The 22002-nt window shown below is 35.8% G+C and overlaps 1 protein-coding gene across 2 annotated transcripts in view; it reads right to left on the reverse strand.

Annotated features, from left to right (window-relative positions):
* LOC128863014 (G1/S-specific cyclin-E) overlaps positions 1 to 22002 on the reverse strand; it is a 42305-nt gene that overhangs the window by 19089 nt on the left and 1214 nt on the right. Inside the window, exons 2-3 of one of the 2 annotated variants that reach the window (XM_054101896.1) lie at positions 5595 to 5662; positions 803 to 1352 (exon numbers count right to left, since the gene is read on the reverse strand). In XM_054101896.1, coding sequence (XP_053957871.1) covers positions 803 to 1352; positions 5595 to 5626 — 582 coding nt within the window. In that variant the 5' untranslated portion in view covers positions 5627 to 5662. The remainder of the gene's footprint in view (positions 1 to 802; positions 1353 to 5594; positions 5663 to 22002) is intronic. The other variant, XM_054101898.1, reaches the window with a different exon arrangement.

The raw sequence follows: 22002 nt of genomic DNA on the forward strand, positions 1-22002 counted from the left end.
TACGCATCGATTGGTATCCCCCTTCACTTTTTTGATAAATTTTTCCACTTATTCTATAAAGCATATAATTACCTTGGATTTATCTAAATCTACAATAAAAAGTGTCTCTTGTATATTTGGTACAAATTTTATTCAAATATCTGAGAAAGAGGAAACCGGCCCGGCACATATCAGCACATATTGACAAATTGAGAAATGTAAAAATATTTGCGCTATCCTCTACACATTTATGCCTGTGAGTAGGGTGTGCGAGCTCCTTTAGACCCTTTGAGTATTCCTAGACAAACACAATACCTTTCCAGTCAAGCTCACCGAACCACTACTTTCTATGATATAGCGAGTATTAAACGGGCGCATGAAAGGAATTCTTGCGGCGAGACTAACGATTAACTCAAGTCTCTAGTGTAGTAAAGATGAACTGGGCTGAAGGCTACGGAGACCTTTTTCTTCCCTCATTACTTTCCCGAGGCTAAGATTAGAAACATTTACTTCTCACCGTTTCAACACTTCGCTGGATCTATTAACCGTTTGCGGAGTTTTCTCATCACCACTCAGCGTTTATCTAATTAACGTTAAATCGTTACACTTCCAAATTATTTTTTTGCTTTTCGCTTTTATATTTCTTTTTCTTATTTCATAGCATCACAAGGTACGTCTAGCAAAATATGACTAAGTCCACCCATTTTGGGACATTCAAACATAGAATATTGAGTTCATTTTCACATAGCCACGTTAAGTCAAGCGATAAAATTTCTTAGACATATTAAAGTATGTATGTACATATGTATGATGATAAACTTACTACTTGTACTTCATTGATTGAATCTTGTCTTTTACGTTTCCTAGTAGCGTTTCGGCTATTAATTTTGGTGAGCAAATGCGAGGTATCGGTTGAAGTGGTGGGCATTGAAGACCATCCCCGTAACAAAACTGAATCTACGGATGATGACGATGGCGACGTTGAAGAAGCACCAGCTGTTTCCACATTGAAGACTGCAGCACTCTTGGTTGTCAACACTGCAGTTTCTGACGCTGTCAGTGTAGAAGACGGTGGTGATTTTTGTGGCTGGCGCATATATTCCAGCGAGCTTGATGTTTTTGATGGCAGCAACTTAGACGACGTTGCAGCAAACGGAGATATTGTGTCGCAAGTCTTATCAGTAGATTCAATATTGCTAACGCTTGCCGAGAATTTCCAACGGTTTTGTATGTTGTACGGCTGTTGTCTTTGACTGTTTCTTGAGGTATTCTGCAATTTATAACTCTTATGATCGCTATTGCTTTTATGACAATTATTTTGGCAGTTATTATTATGACTTATATCATTGTTGTTACTCCGGTCCTTTTCCATCCTGAAATTGGCAAAAGAAAAGGAAAGGAAACAGAAATTAGTTTGAAATAAATGGCTCTTAAAGTACATATAGACGTATTTGTATTTTTGGCGGAAGTGCGGGAAAAACCGCTTAGAGAAATTCAAATGCGAAAACTCACACCGAACGTAGTTATCTTTGGTACTTACGCAAAGAATACAACTACACGCATAAATTAGAAAATGTGTCATTATTTTAACAATCAACAAAAGTTTACCCTTCCAATCATGTCTCCTAATGAAGGCAAACTATGATCAGTGCTTGTGCTGAAATTAAGTAATTCACATAATTGCATTTGATATGAAATTTACATTTCTTTTGCATATTACACAGTTTAAACGAACCGTTAATAAGCATCTACACATACTTATACTTACATACGAATACGTGTGCAACTAATGTAATGCAACCACTTTTTTCGATTTCCGTTGCTTCTTTTAGTTTCAAGAATATATGTATGTATGTACATATCTGTCTTGCGTTTTTTGCCTTTCCTACCTGGCGCCACACCCAAAATCGAGTGTTTGAGATTGAGATTCTTCAAGGCTTTATAGCTGTTCTGAAGCGAATTAGAGTCGTCATGATTGCGCCAAACGACGCCCGAAAATGTATTGCAATTTATAGCATGATAAAAAAAAACACAATACCAAGGATATGTAGCACGGCGCGCTGCAATTACAAATGCATGCATTATATGATATTTAACCCTTAACTCGCCTCAAGAATTATAGTGAATTATTTGCTCATTATGCCTATGAAAAACTGTACCAATTTCCTATTTTTTTTTTTTTTAAATTCCCAACATTCACTGAGCTAATAATTTAGGATTAAGCCAGCATTTTCATTTTGTACCTAGGATTGCGATTACTGTGATTACAATCCGGAAAATTTTTAGCATTAACATTACTGTAATGAATGATTGCGAATATAGTACAATACGTTAATTAAAATTCTAAAAACTGAAGGTTTACAATTACCGTAATCGATTAACATATGTTTTTATTTTTGTATATTGTATAAAATAATCGTAGCATTAAGCAAATCACCCAAAAACAAAAAACAAAATGTATGAAATTAATGCTACATATAATATATTATAAATGGAAAATACCAAGAAAGCTCAATAAATAAATAAATAAATTTCAAAATAAAATTACATAATTGTAATTGAACAAACGAATCGTAATCGTATATTTAATTATTACAATTACAGTGTTTACAGTAATAAGAAATGTTATTGCGATCACTTGCGGATGTTGAATGCGCAACACTTCAGGGCAGATGTAGATTTTCTATTTTTTATATTAATATACCTTACAATTTTATGATCACATACGATTTGATATAAGCCAGTGTCAAAAAAAGTGTACACCACTACATATTGACAATTTTTGACTATTTATTTATTTTTTAATTTCAATATTTTTTTTTGTAAAACTATAGCTTATACTACAACAAAAGCATATGCGGCAAACTTTCAAACTTTGTACAAAAATTAAATTAAAAAGTCCGAGTATGAAGTTTTTTAGCCCATTGAATTTTTCAAATGGGCCAAAATGCGCGTTGATTTTTAAGATTTTTTTTTTTAGTAAAACTCAGTTTCATCCAATTCAAAGGGATTAGGTCTTAATAATCTTCCATCGTTTATTATATCAAAATCAACTCAAAAATATGAAATCAAAAATCATGAATTTTCCGATATTTTGTTTTTAATCCCTTGCCGTGCCATTTAGCTCAACGAAACTCTGGCCCAAGTGTTGCAAAGCCGAGCCGAAATGTAAATGGCTCTGACATAGACACTGCACAATACGACAATACTGCTGTTGTGAAAATAAACTCTAATACCTTTCGAATTTATTATTTGAAATCGATTCATTACGGCAAGGGGTTCAAAATCGTTTATTTTCTTTATAAGTTTTAATAATTTTATCGCGTTGTTCTATCGAGTGAAATTGTACATCTGTTTACTCGACAAACAAAAGGAACTGACACTACTGACATTTAGGCGTTACTTTTGAAATACCATATAATGATATGCGATTTAACTGTTCAATAGTTCCGCATTTCTCGCGAAATCCAAATTGTTGTGTTGGTATGATGACATACTATTAAGGAAAGTATTTTATTTACATAGCATATAAATATATTTTCGAAAAGAGGCGAGGCAAGGCAGTAATTTGATTGGTATACTTTATGATGATCGCAGCGTTGCACCTTTTCTTGATTGGACTATCATGATGATGTCCAAGTATTTCCATATTTTGGGAAAATAAATGTATTTTTATATAGCATTTGATTTGCGATTAGATACAAGATTTGCGATTAGAAAAATAGCAATTTTGGGCAGAGCAATTAGCATCTTTTGAGTTATGCGGTCAAATCCGAGTTATTTTTTTGGATCTAACATTTGCTTGTTATTTTTAATTTCGATCACTGTAATAGACATATTTAACTACTGCAAAACATTTTGTATTCAACTTTTCAGGTCTTAATTTATAAAAATATGTCTGCCCGAGTTTACGAAATGAAATTAAAGACAATATGCGTACCAAGTTTGGTGTGGTTTTCGCGATTTTTTTTTAAGGAGCAAAGACTCATTAATGTTTCAACATTTTTGGGAATTAGGTTATACCAAGAGTTGTATCGGATGTTTTTTTAAGAGCTTAGAACTTAAAATGATAATACAAAACAGAAATATTGTTTGAATGCATTTTGGTAGATAATTTCATGGCATTTATTCTTCGAATATGATTAATATCCGGCATATGTCCGACGCGGCTACGAGTTGCAAGGTCCATTCGATCAGTCCAATTTTTGACTACTTTTTCCAATAAATGAGCCCAATTAGCAAAAATGCAACGCAACTGATGGCCATTTGGCTTCAATTCTTGCACGAGCTGTATTTTACAGGACCGTAAGCAAAGATCCTTCCATAAAATTTTCCACGTAGTGGAAGGACAAAGGCCAACGAGTTAAAAACGACGACGAATCGACATTGCGGCGTCTTCTTCAAAACTTCGCTCTATGAACTCCTCGAACAGGTTTCTTTTTTTTAAGTTAATTTCCACAATTTGGAAGTGTTTTTCTGACCTTAACCAACTTGCCAAACCTTACTGAACAGAAATGTCAACACAGTTTGCCATTCTCAACTGTCAAACCATAGTTATCAATATCAATAGTTCTCATGCAGCTAAAAAAAAAAACCCGATACATTTTCCAAGCTTTGTGTATTTTTCTTACAGTCAAATAATCACATTTGAAACTACTTTGTGTTGCCATGAGGCTAGAAACAAATTGCATATCACCACCAGCTGTCATGAAAACTTTCACTTCCACAGCCTGTATACACCACAAGGTGAAATTATATGATTCAAGATAATCTACCCCGATTGTTTTTCTATTCCACCAATTTTTTGGGTTAGTCATTACGATGTGGACACGAAATACTTTGCCTGTGGAGGCATACAGATATTGAGGTGTCAGGATCGTTGTTAGGTCATACTGTAACAGCCGTTTACAAATTTTCTGCGTTGCATGTAATGCTTGTGAAACTATAGGAATGCGATGAAAATGTAGTTGCTGTTACATGAAAAGCTTAAACTTTTAGTATTGGCAACCCTTATACACACATACATTTTGATGCGTACATTCATACAATATAAATGTCAACAAATGACACAAATGCCAGTAATGCACAGGTATGTCATGGCGACGGATTGCAACAATTTGCTTGTTTGCAGGATGACTATGATGTTACCGTTGATTGCAAGTGGGCTTGACTCGTCATTGTCGCCCCCGGCGTGGCCGCTGACATTGCGGTACGATCCTTGCGGTTTTTAAGTCTGCCGACTAGTGCACCCCTATACGAAGGTGGGTGACTATTGCTTTGAGCGTGCATACTTCCATCATTAGTTAATGTTTCAGGTCTTATAATGATCATCAAATTAATTGAAGGTAATTTCTAACACACCCTTCTTTTACCTTTTGGCTTAAAATAATATAATATAACAACATCATTTGGTCATTTTGTAGAAGGGTTAGATTCATAAACGATCCTGCAGCTGAGTCCAGTGCGCATGTTGCTAAATTTAATAGCAGGTTACTATTTCAGCACGATTTCATGGAAATGTTTTTGCACAATTTGTTAAAAGTAGGTATCTCAAAATATGTGGGAAAGAAAAATGCATGTAATTGATTAGCAACATATAAATGAATGCAACTCACTTTTTGTAATAATTTGTAATGCTACGATTCATGTTTGAGCAAGGAAGAGATCGCCGATCGAGTGTAAACTGAAAAAAGAAAAAGAAAGGTTTTGTATAAATAACAAATATGTGAGTACATGAGTATATTGACGAATGTCTTAAATTACTATATGTATATACAGTGCACTCGCGGTAACTCGAATAGCCGCTAAGTCGAACGACGTGCTAACTCGAACACATTTTTTTCCCTATTGACTTCTTTGTAACTCGAACAATATTAAAGCGCTATAACTCGAACAAAAAAACAAATTTATTTGTACACACATTCTTTTCAAACATGTACATTTTGTACATACATACATATGTAATAGTATATGTATATAAATTATATGTATACTAGTGTATTGTCCATATGAATATTTCGACGTTAATATTCCGTTAGTTTTATGGGAACAACATCTTGCATTGACCAAATTGCTTTAAATTTGTCATTTGTAGTGTAACAGTGCACGTGAGTAATGGATCGTAAAAGGTTGAAGTGTTTAACATTAAAAGAGAGGGCTGAAGTCCTTAACAAAATTAAACGTGGACGTAGTGTTACTTCTCTAGCGAAGGAATATGGGGTAGCCAAGTCCACCATAAGTCTTATAAAAAAGAAAGATAAGTCAATTTTAAAAGCAGTAAACAACACGTTTTTGGGTCCTGGGAAGAGGAGAACTTTAAAAGCTTCTGAGTTTATTAAAATGGAAGCCGCTTTATACAAATGGTTTCTGTCCCAAAGAAAAAAGAATTACCCAATAAGTGGACTCATCTTGAAAGAAAAAGCGAAAGCTTTTCATACCCAGTTGTGTGGGGAAAATTCTACATTTTTTGCCAGTGACGGGTGGCTTCAAAACTTTAAGAAACGTTATGGAGTACGCTTGTTAAAAATTTCTGGAGAAAAACTGTCATCACAGCCAGAGCTGGTAGACCCTTTCAAAATGGCTTTACAAGAAAAAATAAAGGAAATGGAGATATGTGCCGACCAAATCTATAACGCCGACGAGTCCGGATTGTACTGGAAACTTCTTCCTGAGAAAATTTATGTTTCGTTGTCGGAAAAACAAGCACCGGGAAGAAAGTCTGAAAAGCAGCGTTTTACATTTATGGCATGCACTAACGCTACCGGCAACCATAAGCTTAAACTTCTCGTTATTGGCAAAGCAAGAAATCCTCGTGTTTTCAAAAATTTTAACTGTCCGGTGGAGCACAAAAATTCCAAATCAGCCTGGATGACTTCGGCGATTTTCAAAGACTGGTTTCATAATTCGTTCGTGCCGCAGGTAAAATCCAGATTCATTAAAACAATTTTTTTAACCAAGGTAAGAAAATATTTGAAAGAGGGGGACTACCTGAGAAGGCTCTTCTTCTAATCGATAATGGAGTGGGTTAGAAAAGGAAACTGTATCCAAATGTTGGAAAAACATTTTGAGTTTTGATAACTTAGGCGACTCTGATGAAGATAATATTCCATTGAGCGTTTTAAAAAAACAATTGTTGGAAGAAAACCAGATAGTAACAGACTCTATTCTTAATAAGCTTAACAATTTAGCCCCACAGGTATTCTGACTGGAATATATGTTTTAAAACTTTGACTTCTTTATGAAAAACATAATTTACAGGTCGAATTTACGCTTCATGATGTTAACAAATGGAATGATGGTGCCGAATTTACCGACACAGAAGAAATAATTGAAACTAGTGATTCTGAGTCTGAGTTTAACAACACAACTGAGACATGTGAGCGGATATCATCTGAGGCAGTTAGCTCTATCAATAAGGTAATTCAGTGGGCCACAACTGAACAAGTAAGCCCCGCAAAGGTTAACACTCTTCAATTGCTGCGTGAAAAAGCCATATTCAACATTGCTGCAGGCAAGAAAAGACAAACACACATTACAACTTTCTTTTCGGCCTAACTTTTCTGTTAAAGCTGACTTTTTTGTGTAACTGACACAAAGACTGCCAAATATTTGATGAAAAATATTGAAACGAATTAATTATTTTAAACATATTCATGTTCATGTCCATATGTAAATAAATAAATAAATTTAATTGAAAAAAATCGATATCGAAGACTGTTTTTTTAACATAGCACACTCAATTGATAAGTCGAACAAATTCGATAAATCGAACAGCGCCTGTTTTAATTAGTTCGAGTTATCGCGAGTGCACTGTATATGTATGTACAACCTACTTTTAGCAAACTCAAATGCTCAAAGCTGGATGCAAACACATACATACATACAAATGCACCCAAACATAACAAACATGCAATTAAAATAACGGATATTCGGTTAAAATTCCTATTCTTCAGGAGTCATACTAAAATGGAAGGTGTCAAAATGAGTACCTGGCTGACTTTCAATCGCCGGCACGCTACCCAAACAAAATGTACTGACTTACAAATTAATACCGGTAAATTAACTATTACATATATAAAATACTGAAAATTGTCATTAAATTGGCGACCATATGTCATATCTCTCTGATAACACAAAAGAGCACCACTTAGAAATCATTCACCATATGGAACAACGATCGGAAGTGGTTAACATTAGTACAAGGTGGCGCAAAATGAAATTCCAATTTAGCTTTTGAATCATTTTTTTACTAAATGAAAAAAAAAAAACTGATTTTGCGTGATGGAAATTTTGGGTTTGCTTGATGCAGTTTTGAAAATTAATAGTTAAGACAGCAAAAAACCGGGAAAGAAAAGTGGACAGAGTAAAAATAGTAATTTGATAAATGTTATAAACATATATGTATATATAATTGGCGCGTACACCCTTTTTGGTTGTTTGGCCGAGCTTCTCCTCCTATTTGTGGCGTGCGCCTTGATGTTGTTCCACAATGGGGGGGAGCCTAAAGTTTCCAGCCAATTCCGAACGGCAGATATTTTTTATGAGGAGCTTTTCCATGGTAGAAATACACTCGGAGATTTGTCATTGCCTTCCGAGGGGCGACCACTATTAGAAAAACTTCTACTATAATTTTGCTGCTTCGTGCTCAAAACGGGGTGCGAACCCGGGCACTATTAAATGGTAGTCACGAAATACTTCTGAAACTATTTATTGTTCTTCATGAGCCATGAATTGTCTCCATAGGCATTATATTGCCTGGCACAAGTATCAAGATACATACATATAAACCTTTGCCTAAAGGAGATGTGAGGCAAGAATGAGGCAAGTTGTTTTAGGATTTAACCCCCTTTATTTTCATCGTTTTTGTTTTATAAATGGCAAATTAACGCTTCCCGTTAATAATCAAACGTGACGTAATGGCGAAGCACGATGCTCGATGCTCCTTTCGCATAGTGGAATCATAGCAGGTGCTAATCAGTAATCATAAGATGCCTACGTAGATGTCCAGGAGACTAATACGCTATCTTCTTCTTCTTAATTGGCGCGATAACCGCTTTACGCGATTTTGGCCAGTTGGACACACCAAGTGAAGCCAAGTCCTTCTCCGCCTAATCCTTTCAACGTAGAGAAGGCCTACCTTCCTTCTTTATTTTTTGCATCATGTCTATGTCGCTGTAAAACTCACACAGCTCATTGTTCCATCGCCTGCAATAATTGCCACCGCTAACGTGCAAAGGTCCAAAACTCTTCCGCAAAATTTTTCTCTCAAATACTCCAACGGACTCCTCATGGGATGTGGCCATCGTTCAAACTTCTGCGCAATACGTTAGGGCGGGCATGATGAGAGTCTTGTAGAGTTTTAGTTTTGTTCGTCGAGAGACGACTTTACTACTCAAGTATCTATATTAGTCTAGACTAATACGTTATGCCCTTATTTTAATATATGGAATATTCCTAAAAAGTAGGTAAATGATGCTGTAATCTTGAATTACATATACATATATTTATGTTTTACACACACATATACATATGTAGTATGGTACTTCAAATTCATACAAATTTTGATTCAAAATCCACTCATACAAAGAAAATTGTACTTATGCCCATATGTATGTGCCTACGTACTCGTACATATCCAATGAGTTTCTTAGCGATAGTTGGGCAGATCTCTTATGGAATTTTTCCCATTAAAAAATTCCAGGAAAACCTTTTAGGTGTTTCAATAGACAGAACAAATTCACATTCAAAACAAAGACAGAATAAATTCAAATATTTAATGAAATAGAAAATCAAGGCCAAGCGACAATACAGAAGTTTAAACATCCCTGCAGTAAATTCTAAGGACAATCTCATTAAAGATACTGGTTGTATACTACCCGTTCATTTAGTTATTTAAAACGAAGCACGTCCATGGCGCAGGTGCAGACAATTACAAAAACAAACTTGGCTTATTTACTTTTGTTGAAGAATACGTGCGGACTAGTACCGTCCCAAATGGTTCACTTCTTAGCCTGTCCTGAAACACACTGATCTACTGCTGTGTATGTAGGTACATACATACATACAAACATACATACGTTCAATGTATCAACATTAAAAACAAACGCCGGGGCGGCATTCATTCACTATTTCTTTGTGTGGCAAAGTGCTGTGCTGTAACGCTGGCCATTGTAAAAAGGAAACGAAGCATGTGAAAGTGATGCCATATTAACGGTCGAGATTGTATGTGGCTACCATTACACGCATATTGTGGACATGAAACATCAAAAGAAATAAACGATTTTTTCTAACAGTGTTTGCCCCTCGGCAAGCAATGGCAAACCTCTGCGGCATCAGGATAAATTCGACATAATCATATGTGAAAAATGAAATTGTATTGGATACAAGAACAGCAAGTGCCGTTCCACACCAAAGTTCTGATCATAACCATTGTCGATCTGGCAAAACGTCATCGTGTTCACATTATACAGTCTAACCCACTTCACAATTCAGACTTGCAATATGGTAATAGCAATTACACTTGGGGTCGTGTTGGTCTGAGTCTGACGACCTCGCCCAAACAATAATTCATTTAGAATCGAAACTTGAATGTTGCCGATAGTATCAATCCATACATTACTCTTTTCTGAATGATATTTTACCTGACTGAGAACGGATCGAGAGTGAAACGTAAGCGGCATTATTGTGGGCCCTAAAAGCTATGTTTGATCGAGTCGGCATTCCAACAACACTTCTTTTTGATTGGCGTGATAACCGCTTAACCGATTTCGGCCGAGCTTAACAAAGCACGCCATTCGTTTCTTTCTCGTGCTAACCGGCGCTAGTTGGACACACCAAGTAAAGCCAAGTCCTTCTTCTGCTACCACCAGCTGGTACCGTATGGAATACTTTCAGAGCCGGAGCGTTTGTATCCATTCGGACGGCATGATCCAGCCGATAATGCCGCTAGAGCTTTATTCGCTGTGCTATGTCTATGTCGTCGTATAGCTCATACAGATCACTGTTCCATCGCCTACGATACTCGCCGTCACCAACGAGCAAAAGTGCAAAAATCTTCCGCAGAATCTTTCTCTCAAGCATTCCAAGGGACGCCTCATCGGATATTGTCATCATCCAAACTTCTACGAAATACGTTAGGAATGAAGCTCGACCTAAACCTGTGAGTTTAAAATTAAAATCTCCCAAAAATATGGCCCTTCGACAACAACTTACCAAAACAAAAGTAATATATTCGTCTCAAGTATATATGTATGTATGTACTTGTATATAAAGTATTTTTTACAATACTTTATGATTAAAAACTAAATTCAAAATAATAAACATAATATAAAATTTATCTTTGTGATTAGTACCGGGCCGACTTACGATTCCTACCTACTTTTCTCTTGTTAATCTGTTGCACATATTTCTTCATTCATGTTTCTCAAGAAGCTAGTTTTTTCAGCTTATTTGTTGTAACGTTGGAGTAGTTGATGTTATCACTCAATACAGACAAATTTCATATCCCTACTTCTAGATGTTGTTTGCCTAAGCGAGCGGCAGCTATCGTAGACGTGCATACATACATACATACATATGTATGTATATATAATAAAATACGGTGTGTGTACACACAGGTTGTTGGAAGCATGGGAAAAGGACATTATACATACACAACATATATATATATATATATATATTGTTTCATTTTTGACTTAATGACCTAAGAACGAAATGCCCTCTCAATAGAGCGTAAACAGCCCAGAGGCACTGGAACACAAAAAACACCATTTCACCGGTGTACAGAATACAGAATGTGGTGCCTTCCGAAAACCACTAGTTTTGCAATTTTGATTTTAACCGATGACGTCAGTGCCGCGAATAAACAATCAAAAAGAAAGAAAGTTACTTGTTTTATGAATGTTCAGTGAATGGCTTAATAAATATTATGATTTTAAAATTTGCGATTTTTAAATTAAACTAAATAACAAAAATGAAGTGCCGTGAGTTAAATTCTAAAAACAACAACAATAACAATACTTCCAAATGCAGTTTTTTGCTTTTACTGCTGATGAAACCGTGTAAAAAAAATGTTTCTTATGTTTGGCAGTTTTCACTTGCTCTCGCTTACTTTTCTTCTTATTTTTGTTTATTCGCAATACGGGGGTCATGGTAAATTTGACAGTCGCAATCCTTTATTTTATTATTCTTGATTCCCAGCAAGCAAAAAAAAAGCGTCAAAGTTATTTGTTGTTGGCAAAGCTTCAGAAGGAAAAGTCGAAAAATCGAGAAATTTAAATTTGCATCGGTTTAAATCCGTCTACAGGTAAAATGCGCTACACGATCGATTCATGAATACCTAATTGTTGAGAATGTCGAGATGTCGATGTTGGAGGTTGTTCAGCAACACTTTGTGCTACAACAGCAATATTCTCAATAGAGCGTTCAGGTTTTGGTCTGTCAACCCTTTTTCTATTCTCGACAGAATCAGTTTCTTCAAATTCTTTCTCTAACGTTTGAATTGTCGACTCATTTGGACGATTGTTCCAGCAAAAAAACACGAATTTTGCGATATGTTGCGGCTGCCGTAGCCGTATGGGTTGGTGCGTGACTACCATTCGAAATTCACAGAGAGAAAGCAGGTTGAAATCTCGGTAAAACACCAAAATTAAGAAAAAGTTTTTTCTAATAGCGGTCGCCCCTCGGCAGGCAATGTCAAACCTCCGAGTGTATTTCTGCCATGAAAAAGCTCCTCATAAAAAATATCTGCCGCTCGGAGTCGGCTTGAAACTATAAGTCCCTCCATTTGTGGAACAACATCAAGACGCACGCCACAAATAGGAGGAGGAGCTCGGCCAAACAACCAAAAAGGGTATACGCGCCAATTATATATATATATATATATAAATGTTCCTAAAGATCGACTATTTTCATAATGAACTTTAATAATTTCAACACATTCTAACGTGTAAAATTGTACATCTGTCTACTTGACAAATGTCAAAGACGAGATAAAAAAGGTACCGGCTATGAATTATTCATGACTAACATCTAAGCGTCACTTGTAAAAGACTCATTACTTGTTATTATTAGTTAATTTTTAACCACAACCACGACACATCACAGTTGCGCAAGAGTCCTCACAAGGTGCAGTTCGTTGGTTTTGCAGAAAACATAATAGTGGCCTTCACACAGAGCTCGTTGCTTCGTTACTTGAATTTTACGTATATATTTTATTTTTAGATCTAAGACCAAGTATCGGACAAAAACAAAAAAAAACCAGCTACTTGGCAATTGGCATTTGATCTCCAGGCGCGAAGTTTAAGTATAAGATATCAAACAGTGAAGAAAAAAAGTAAATAATTTTTGTAGTCAAAATTTTACGTGATTGAATAGAAAAGATGTATTGTTAGATGAATTTTATTTATTTATTTATTCGTCTACAGAGGTTCTTACAGACTACTACATTAATTAATATACATTTTAAATAAATTCAACTTAAAGTTATATACACTTAATTAAAATGTATAACAACGCAATAAGTGTTGTAAGGTCAGATGCATCTAGATATCGGTTCATTATATGCATTATTAGATTTATGTAAAGCAATTGAGATATACAAATTAATTTACCTTCAATCAAATTAACTTGTGTATGCACAGGTTTTCGATGTACTATTTTTGTGTATTCAAGATTCTAAAGATAAAAACTAATACAACCTTTAAAAGAAAAGTCGACTATTATAATTTGTAAAAACACGAGAAATAACTTTTTTCACGAGCGATACCTATGCAAGTGTTTTAAATTAATAATAATAGATATTCAATTGCATCTGAGTTGTGTTGAGTAGTGTTTTGGGTCATTATTTTGAATAAAAATCCACCAAAGTGGCATATTCTCCTCAGCGAATGGTAGCATCAATTCTTGTGTAAATAAATTTATCCATTTTATTGGTGACTAGCAACCCGCCCAGCTTCGCACGGGTATAAAATATATACCCTATGTCACTCACTGAAAAAATGATTAAAATCGATCCAGTAGTTTTGGCTTATTCATTATTGCCCGTGGCCCGCACGCGTTAAATTTGGAGTAAAACAATTCTCCTTTCTTTATAGCATGAAGATTTCCTGCTATATTTGGGATATCTAAATTCATACCCTACATTTTTGCATATTAACTTTTTGCATTTTTACATATGTATTTATTTTATATTTCTTGTCATTAGACAATACAAACATGTTTTCTCTAGAGGTTACTCTTGAAAGAGCGACATACAGTTGGCCATGTGAAAAACAGTCAACACTCAAATCTAAGCCTGCAACGTTGAAGGTTTGACCCTGAGATTTATTAATGGTCATTGCAAAAGATGTCTTTACCGGAAATTGTAAGCGTTTAAATTGGAATGGTAGATCCGATGGTATCAGAGGGATTCGGGGAATCAATACATCTTCTCCGGTACCACATCCTGTGAGTATTGTGCACTCTATTATGAAAGTTTTCAGTGATTTCACCATCAAACGCGCGCCATTGCAAAGTTTAGGTGGACTTAGGTTTCTTAATAAAATAACAGGACAACCTATTTTCAGCTCCATTTTGTGAGGAGGGAGTCCAGACGGTTTCAAAGAATTTAGAAATTCTGTAGGAAATTGAACAGCTTCTTCCAAATCGAGAACAGTATCAACCGAGTAGTATATTTTCGTCAGCACGTGTTCCTCGAGTCCCAACTGGTAGGATTGGACGGAAATCTCCTGAGAACAGAATTGTACATCCACCCATAGGTGCATTTTTGTTGCGCAAATCGCGCATTGTCCTATCCAGTGCTTCCACAGACGTCTTGTTTGACATGGTAGCTTCGTCCCAGACTATTAATGAGCAGTCACGCATCAATTTTCCTGTATTGCTCTGTCTAGAAACACTACAGACGCTGTTATCATCATCGGTGGCGATTTTCAGCGGGTGCTTCATTGTAGAGTGTGTGGTTCGGCCTCTTTCCAAAAGAGTAGCGGCAATGCCGGATGACGCAACAGCTAACGCAATTTTTCCGGTAGATCTCAATTACTAATTACTGTTGTAATATCTTGAAAAATATTGTTTTTAATTATATGCTGTAAAGAGCCATATACATAGATCTATATGAAAACAACAATGTATTTAAGGTATTAAATTGGATAAGGATTAATGTTGTACCCATTTGTTGAAATCGCTTCGAAAATAAGCTATTAGTTGTCGTAAAAAGTAAATGACAAAAAATGTTATTGTATGGAATTGATAGCAAACTAAACGCGCTCCGAATCAATAAAAACTATTCAAAAACTGTATTTTAATTATGTGCGATTTACTAATATAGATCCTGAAAATAGCGTTTTATTTCGCTGTAAAATTGTATGTATGTACATATAATTACATGGAATTCAGTACATACATAGATACATATGTACATATGTCCGAAATGAAATAATGCGAGCGATTCGTAAATACATACATACATACACTGAAGAGCAAAACTGTAACAAAATGTAATACTTTCTATTTCAACACATTTTTTTTAGACATGTTTTAACAAATCAAATATTTTTTTTTGCATAACTTTATTGGCATGTATGTACTCTCTCTCTCAAACCGGTTTGGTGTCAATGCAACAACAACAACACTAGTAGCAAGCAATAATGCAAATAAAGACAAATGTTACAGTTTTGCACTCAACCCATTTTTTATTTTTTACAATAAATAAAATAAATATTAATAAGATGTCCAATATCCTTTGGATTTTTTCAGCTCGTGGAAACGATTGGGCATACTTCGTGTATACCTCAAGACAAAGTCAGTCGGAATAGCATCCCATACATCGCGTGTTCGCTCCCACAGCTCATTAACTCCACTGGGCGGACTTGAATATTCGGCAAGCTTCGATTTTACATGACTCCATAAATTTTCGATTGGGTTCATGTCCGGTGATTGTGGAGGCCACTTCAAGTTACGAAATTTTTGGCGTTGCATCCAATTTCGTACAACATGTGCGGTGTGCTTAGGGTCATTGTCTTGCTGAAAAATTACTTTTTCAGCAGCAAGACCCATACTTTCCACTATACCCGGCAGATTTTGTTGCAATATGGCCAGGTATTCCTCTTTCCGCATTATACCGTCTATTCGTACTAAAGGACCCACACCATTTTTGGAAATGCAGCCCCACACCATAATGGAGCCACCACCATGTTTTACTGTCTGCTTGATGTGATGTGGCTGGACTGCATTTGGGTCTTTAACCCAATACCAGGCCCGACCATCTGACTGAAATCGATTGATTTTGGTTTCATCAGACCAAATAACCTGCAATCGTTTTGAAATTTTATGAAAAAAGGTCTTTTATAATCCATTTATAAAGACGTACCTGATCCCAATCTTCAACTGTCCAGCTTTGGTGAGCCGCAACAAAATCCCGCCTCAACCGCACATGTCTTTTTGTCAGCATTGGCTTGGTTTTCTTCTCCGCTGCCTTTAGCCCCAGTTTTGACAGGCTGCGCCTGGCTGTCCACTGACTGGCATCAATATCCAGCATCTTTAGTGCTTCTTTGGGAGTGACCGCCTTGCTGCTTGTTACCAAATTTGCCAGATGGCGGGCATCGCGGTCGCTTATCTTCCTTGGCCGGCCTCCTTTGTTACTGGGAACAGCGTCTGGTACATTTTTCCGCAGCCTTTGCACAGCCATGTGGCTCACTTCGAATTTTTTAGCTATTTTTCTTATAGACTCGCCCTTCTTCAGCAAATCAATTATTTGGCGTTGTACCTCCCGATTTAACATTTTGTCTTATTCACGGTCACGTTTATAATAATTAAAAATCCACCAAATATATAATTACGAGAAAAATAACGGAAAATTTGAAAATTAAGAGTGAGTGCAAAACTGTAACATTTGTCTTTATTTGCATTATTGCTTGCTACTAGTGTTGTTGTTGTTGCATTGACACCAAACCGGTTTGAGAGAGAGAGTACATACATGCCAATAAAGTTATGCAAAAAAAATATTTGATTTGTTAAAACATGTCTAAAAAAAAATGTGTTGAAATAGAAAGTATTACATTTTGTTACAGTTTTGCTCTTCAGTGTACGTCACCATACGATGTAATTCAACATTAATGAAGTGTGGTGAGATTATCGCTTAACGCCTGTTGCTTCATTCGGTTGACAGCGAACACACACACAAACAGCTTTTTTGGAAAAAGAGCTGCTTTTGTTTAAACAATTTTGGTTAAATAACAAATAAATCAATTATTTTTTTTGATGCAGAACGAAAGTAAATATTTCAAAGTTAAACTTCAAGAAAGTTTCATTTTAATTGGTTAATTCGTTTATGATTTATGGCCGTGGAAACAAAAAAATTATGTTTTTTTGCCACATTTTGACCGATTGCCACGCCCCCTTTATATATTTCTTCACATTATATAGATATAAACCTTCCTCTTCAATCAATCTATCTTTAAAAAAAAACCGCATCAAAATCCGTTGCGTAGTTTTAAAGATTTAAGCGTATAAGGGGACATAGGGACAGAAAAAGCGACTTTGTTTTATAATATGTAGGGGAGGGGGCCCAGTTGTGACGCAGCTAAATATTTTTGACATGCGGTATGAAAATGACAGTTTGAGCCGTGCCAATCATGTTCGTTTGACGTTCAGCAGTTTTTGTGCAGACACCAACGTTAGTAGTCGCATTGTGTATACACGCACCAAACATCGTGTTGAAAATCGTGCGAAAAAGTTATTTTGATTTTTTTCAAAGTACCAAAATTTTGTGAAATTAACAGTGAAAAGGCGAGTGTAATGCATCAAAATATTGTATTTGCCGTATATTTTGTGATTCTATATGGATTTATGTGATTATGTGGTGTCTATAAAAAACTTGCTTGTCATACACAAAATAGCATCGTGACCCGGTTGTGACTCAGCGGGTGGCCCAGTTATGGCGCACCTTCTTTTTGCACTACGATCATATAGAACTGCCGAATTCCTACATTTTTGTTGTTGTTTAAAAAAAACCAACTGCCAACTCGATCAATTGCAACGTATGCAAGCGTCCAGTTCATTTGAAGTGCGCCAACATGCAGGCAAGTTATTTCACTTGCAAACACTGCGAAAGTGACGTGGACGACGACTAGGAATATTTAGATGACGATGATGAATAAAAATCGTTGTCATTTATGGCCATTGAAGGACATTTTCTTTTGTATTTTTCATTATTTTTGCCATTGAAAGCCTTCAAAATAAATAAATCATTAAATCACAACAATTGGTGTGACATTCCTTTCATATTTTCTCATTTCCAGTAAATTTCTTGAGGTGCGTCACAACTGGGCCACTTTTTTTTTGTCCTAAAAAAAGTTATCCTGAAAAAATTTGTTCCAAAATTTTTTGAGTAACTCAAATAAACATACTTTCTTTGGAGAAAAGTTGCGTTTGGTTAATAGTTAAATGTTAAACTTCTTCATTTTTCAATTTGCGGAACTGAGGAAAAAATTTTAATTTTTTTCAAAACCCGCGTCACAACTGGGCCCCCTCCCCTAGTGATGAAGTGAATGGGTCCTACTCCATAACAAGAGAAATATCCCTCAAAACATTATGTTGCCGCCACGGTTTTTTACTGTGTTTTTTTGTTCTTCTTGTCCTTTAGGACATCTGACATTTTGCCCAGCATCTTTTCCAAATAAATTAATTTTTGTTTCATAGCTCCAAAGTGTTATACCATTTTTTCATGCGCTTTGGTCCACACCATGACTTGTGTTCTGGAGCAAAAGTTTTCATCTTCTTTAAATTTGCTTGTTTCTACTTTACGAGCTATTCTGTCTGGTAGGTTCATGTTGTACGATCGACATCCTACAGTTCCCTCGCTGATAGTACAGTTTGGATTTCAGCTGGAAAGACCTTTGATGACTTAAAAGGATACCTTTTGGCAAGAGTCACAATTAAATTATCAATAGTGCAAGTCGTTTTCTTTTTGCGACCACATCGTTCTGTGGATTTTTTGAGCTTAAGAGTATTTACAACAAAGTTTTTGGATCGTCCAAGTGACTTAGTGATTAATATGTACGATTTCTTTTTGTTTTCGAAGATTGGCAACAAGCCTCCGTCGATCTGCGCACGACCCATCTAGAAAAGAAATTCATATTAATTATTACTGATTAAATGAACTATCAATCAACATAATTTGTTACTTACGTTACGTTAAAATGTTCTTTACTTAATTCCTTATAATGCAAGTTATCCGCCGAGTACCTATTTAGTGGCTACGCAAAATTACACTTTATGAAAATAACCGAATCTGTGCAACCAATAACGCAACATAATATAACGGGACTTCACAACAAAGCAGTGATTCCATTTGTAAAAAACGCGAAATTTAAATAATAGTATTAAATTCTTCATAGCGACACAAGGAAATCGATAGATAAAAGCAGCGTACCTATTTTAATGATCATATATGTATGTATGTATGTTGGTGGATGTGGCAGTTGGAGCACATAAAAGAGGTGCGTCATTTACATACATACATAGATAATTTTTACACCGAGTTGGTTGATTTTTGTAGTCAATGTCTGCAAAAAGCCTCTCAGCAAATATCTTAATTTTGAACTCCTGCACGAATTTCCGCAAAGGGTTAAGAATAAATACACCATATTTTTTAATCCTTTATTTCATGGTTCGAAAAGTATTTTTTTCGTGTTAATATAGGTACTTTTTTATGGATGCATTTCTGGCGAGAGTTGAGTAGTTCCGTTATACGACAGCTCGAAAAGTATGAGATAAGAGAACAGACCATTTGATAATTAGTACTCACATTTCAGGATTTATTAAGTATCACTTTGCAAATAAAAATATATTTATTGTCAAAGTGCATATGCATAGGTATGTAAACATATGTAGATCAATATAAATGCATGGAATTTTTTTACGTAAGTGTATTTAGCCATTTGCACATACGTTTAACATGGGAGAAATTTTAATATCGACGAAATTGTGAGCATGCAATTTTTGCGTAACATTTAATCGGATACGTATTTACGTACACACACACACACATGTGGTACAAATGTGTGTTATTAGTGCATAAATACATATGTATGTATGTAAGTACATGTGTATATAAATATTAACACACACCACTAGTGGATAGATTTATTATTCGAATGCTACACGATTTCCATTTGCGCCAGTTTTGGCACAAATCTCCCAATGAGACAAGCGAAAGTCGGCGATGGCGCGCGAACTCACAATCGCGACACCGCAATGAAATGTCAAAAATCAGAAACTGCATCCACGCGGCGAGTCAGTTCAATCGTACAAGCACGAGCGCCAAACAGCAGGAATGCTGGCGCGAAAACATCAACTTTGCCGCCGAAAAATGGGGGTCGACGAAATGCCACCAAAACTTGGAACACAACCTTCAATTTACATTTGATAGAAAAAGCAAATGAATGCAAAAGGTTAGATAAAAAACAAACAAACAAAATACACATAGTATGTGATTTGCTACATGTACCTGCATGTATACATACATATGCATATTCATCCAACTAAAGGAGTGTCGAAAAACTTCCCCAACAAATTCATTCATTTTTGTTTACTCGCATGTTAAATTCCCCACATCCATTTTTTAACTAAACATATATCTACATACATACATATGTGTGCATATAAAAGAAAACACAAACAAAGCCCCAGCAGAAAGCCTGCAGTACAAATCCGAGGACACCTTCATTCGCCTTAAATCAATGCCCTTTAGGAAAACTGCACCAAAATTGTAACCAGTCATAATAATTGCGCCAAAACAGATGATCGGGGCGCCAAATCAATTGCAACCACACAAAACCATGCCAGCAACAATATTGTCAATTCATTTCGCGCATTCCCTAGAAGACGACGACCGCGCCAAGAGCGCACATACAATAGAGAGAGGAAATTTCAGGCGAAATAACAGAAGCGAGAAGATACGGCAAACCCACACGTTTGGAATTCTCCCGCTACATTTTACCCAACGTCAAAACCAATTGATTAACTGCCCTTGTTCGCCGTGATTCTCATCTCAGATCTGCAGTCTGTTGAATCAGCTGTTCGCCGTTTTCTTTTCGATATGAGAGCGACAGTAACAGTGATGCCAATATTAGCCACTTCGTGCCAACCGTTTGATTATAAGAAATAAGTATCTCTAGCCTTTAAAATCTAATATATACGAAAGCATTTATGCTATAGAAGGCATGAACAGAGAACGTGTAAATTAATTCTATCAAATCCAATTGCGATTTTTTTTCTCATGTTTTACCGTCGATAACTGCCTTTTCGGGGTGTAGTGCATGAATTGAAACTTCTCTGCTTTAGACGATTTCTGCTAATTACAAGATATAACCACACCATTCGAATGTAGTATATCATTCCCATGGCAGCCGGTGCTACGTTACCGGAATGACTCAGGTACGAGTCATTCAGTAAACCAATCCTATCTAGTGTACCGTATCCCAATGTAGTATTTAATTACATAATTCACTGTTTACTGAAAAATATCAAATTTAAATACATCGACGAGAAAATGATTTAAAAGGGGTATGAAATTTCGTCTTCGAGTTCAGTATCGCAAATTAAATCATGGAAGTGGGTTTCGACGAGATTTTGAACCATTGTTTCAAGAGTAGATATTAATGTTAAAATCGGCAAAGCTAGATTGGCGTAGTTTAATTCTTATGTACATATGTAGTTTATGAGTTTCTGAATTCACACACCAAACTTTTTAGCTCATACTGTAAACAATTGATCAACCAGCAAGAATTAAAAAAAAGCCGAACAATTTAATAGCACAAAAATAATTTTAATCAAATTACAAAAACTTAAAAAAAAAAAACAATTTTCAATTTTCTTTTAAGCTGATTAATCCCGCGACATGCATGGGTAGGGTGAAAAATAATTCCCTTGATGCAAACCAAATGAAGAGGCAACACTGTTTATAATCTAAACAAATGCAGCAAACATACACAGCGACGCCACCACGTCGACTCGAAAATCGCG

Source organism: Anastrepha ludens, chromosome 5 (assembly GCF_028408465.1).
Source record: "Anastrepha ludens isolate Willacy chromosome 5, idAnaLude1.1, whole genome shotgun sequence".
Classification (NCBI taxonomy): Eukaryota; Metazoa; Arthropoda; class Insecta; order Diptera; family Tephritidae; genus Anastrepha; species Anastrepha ludens.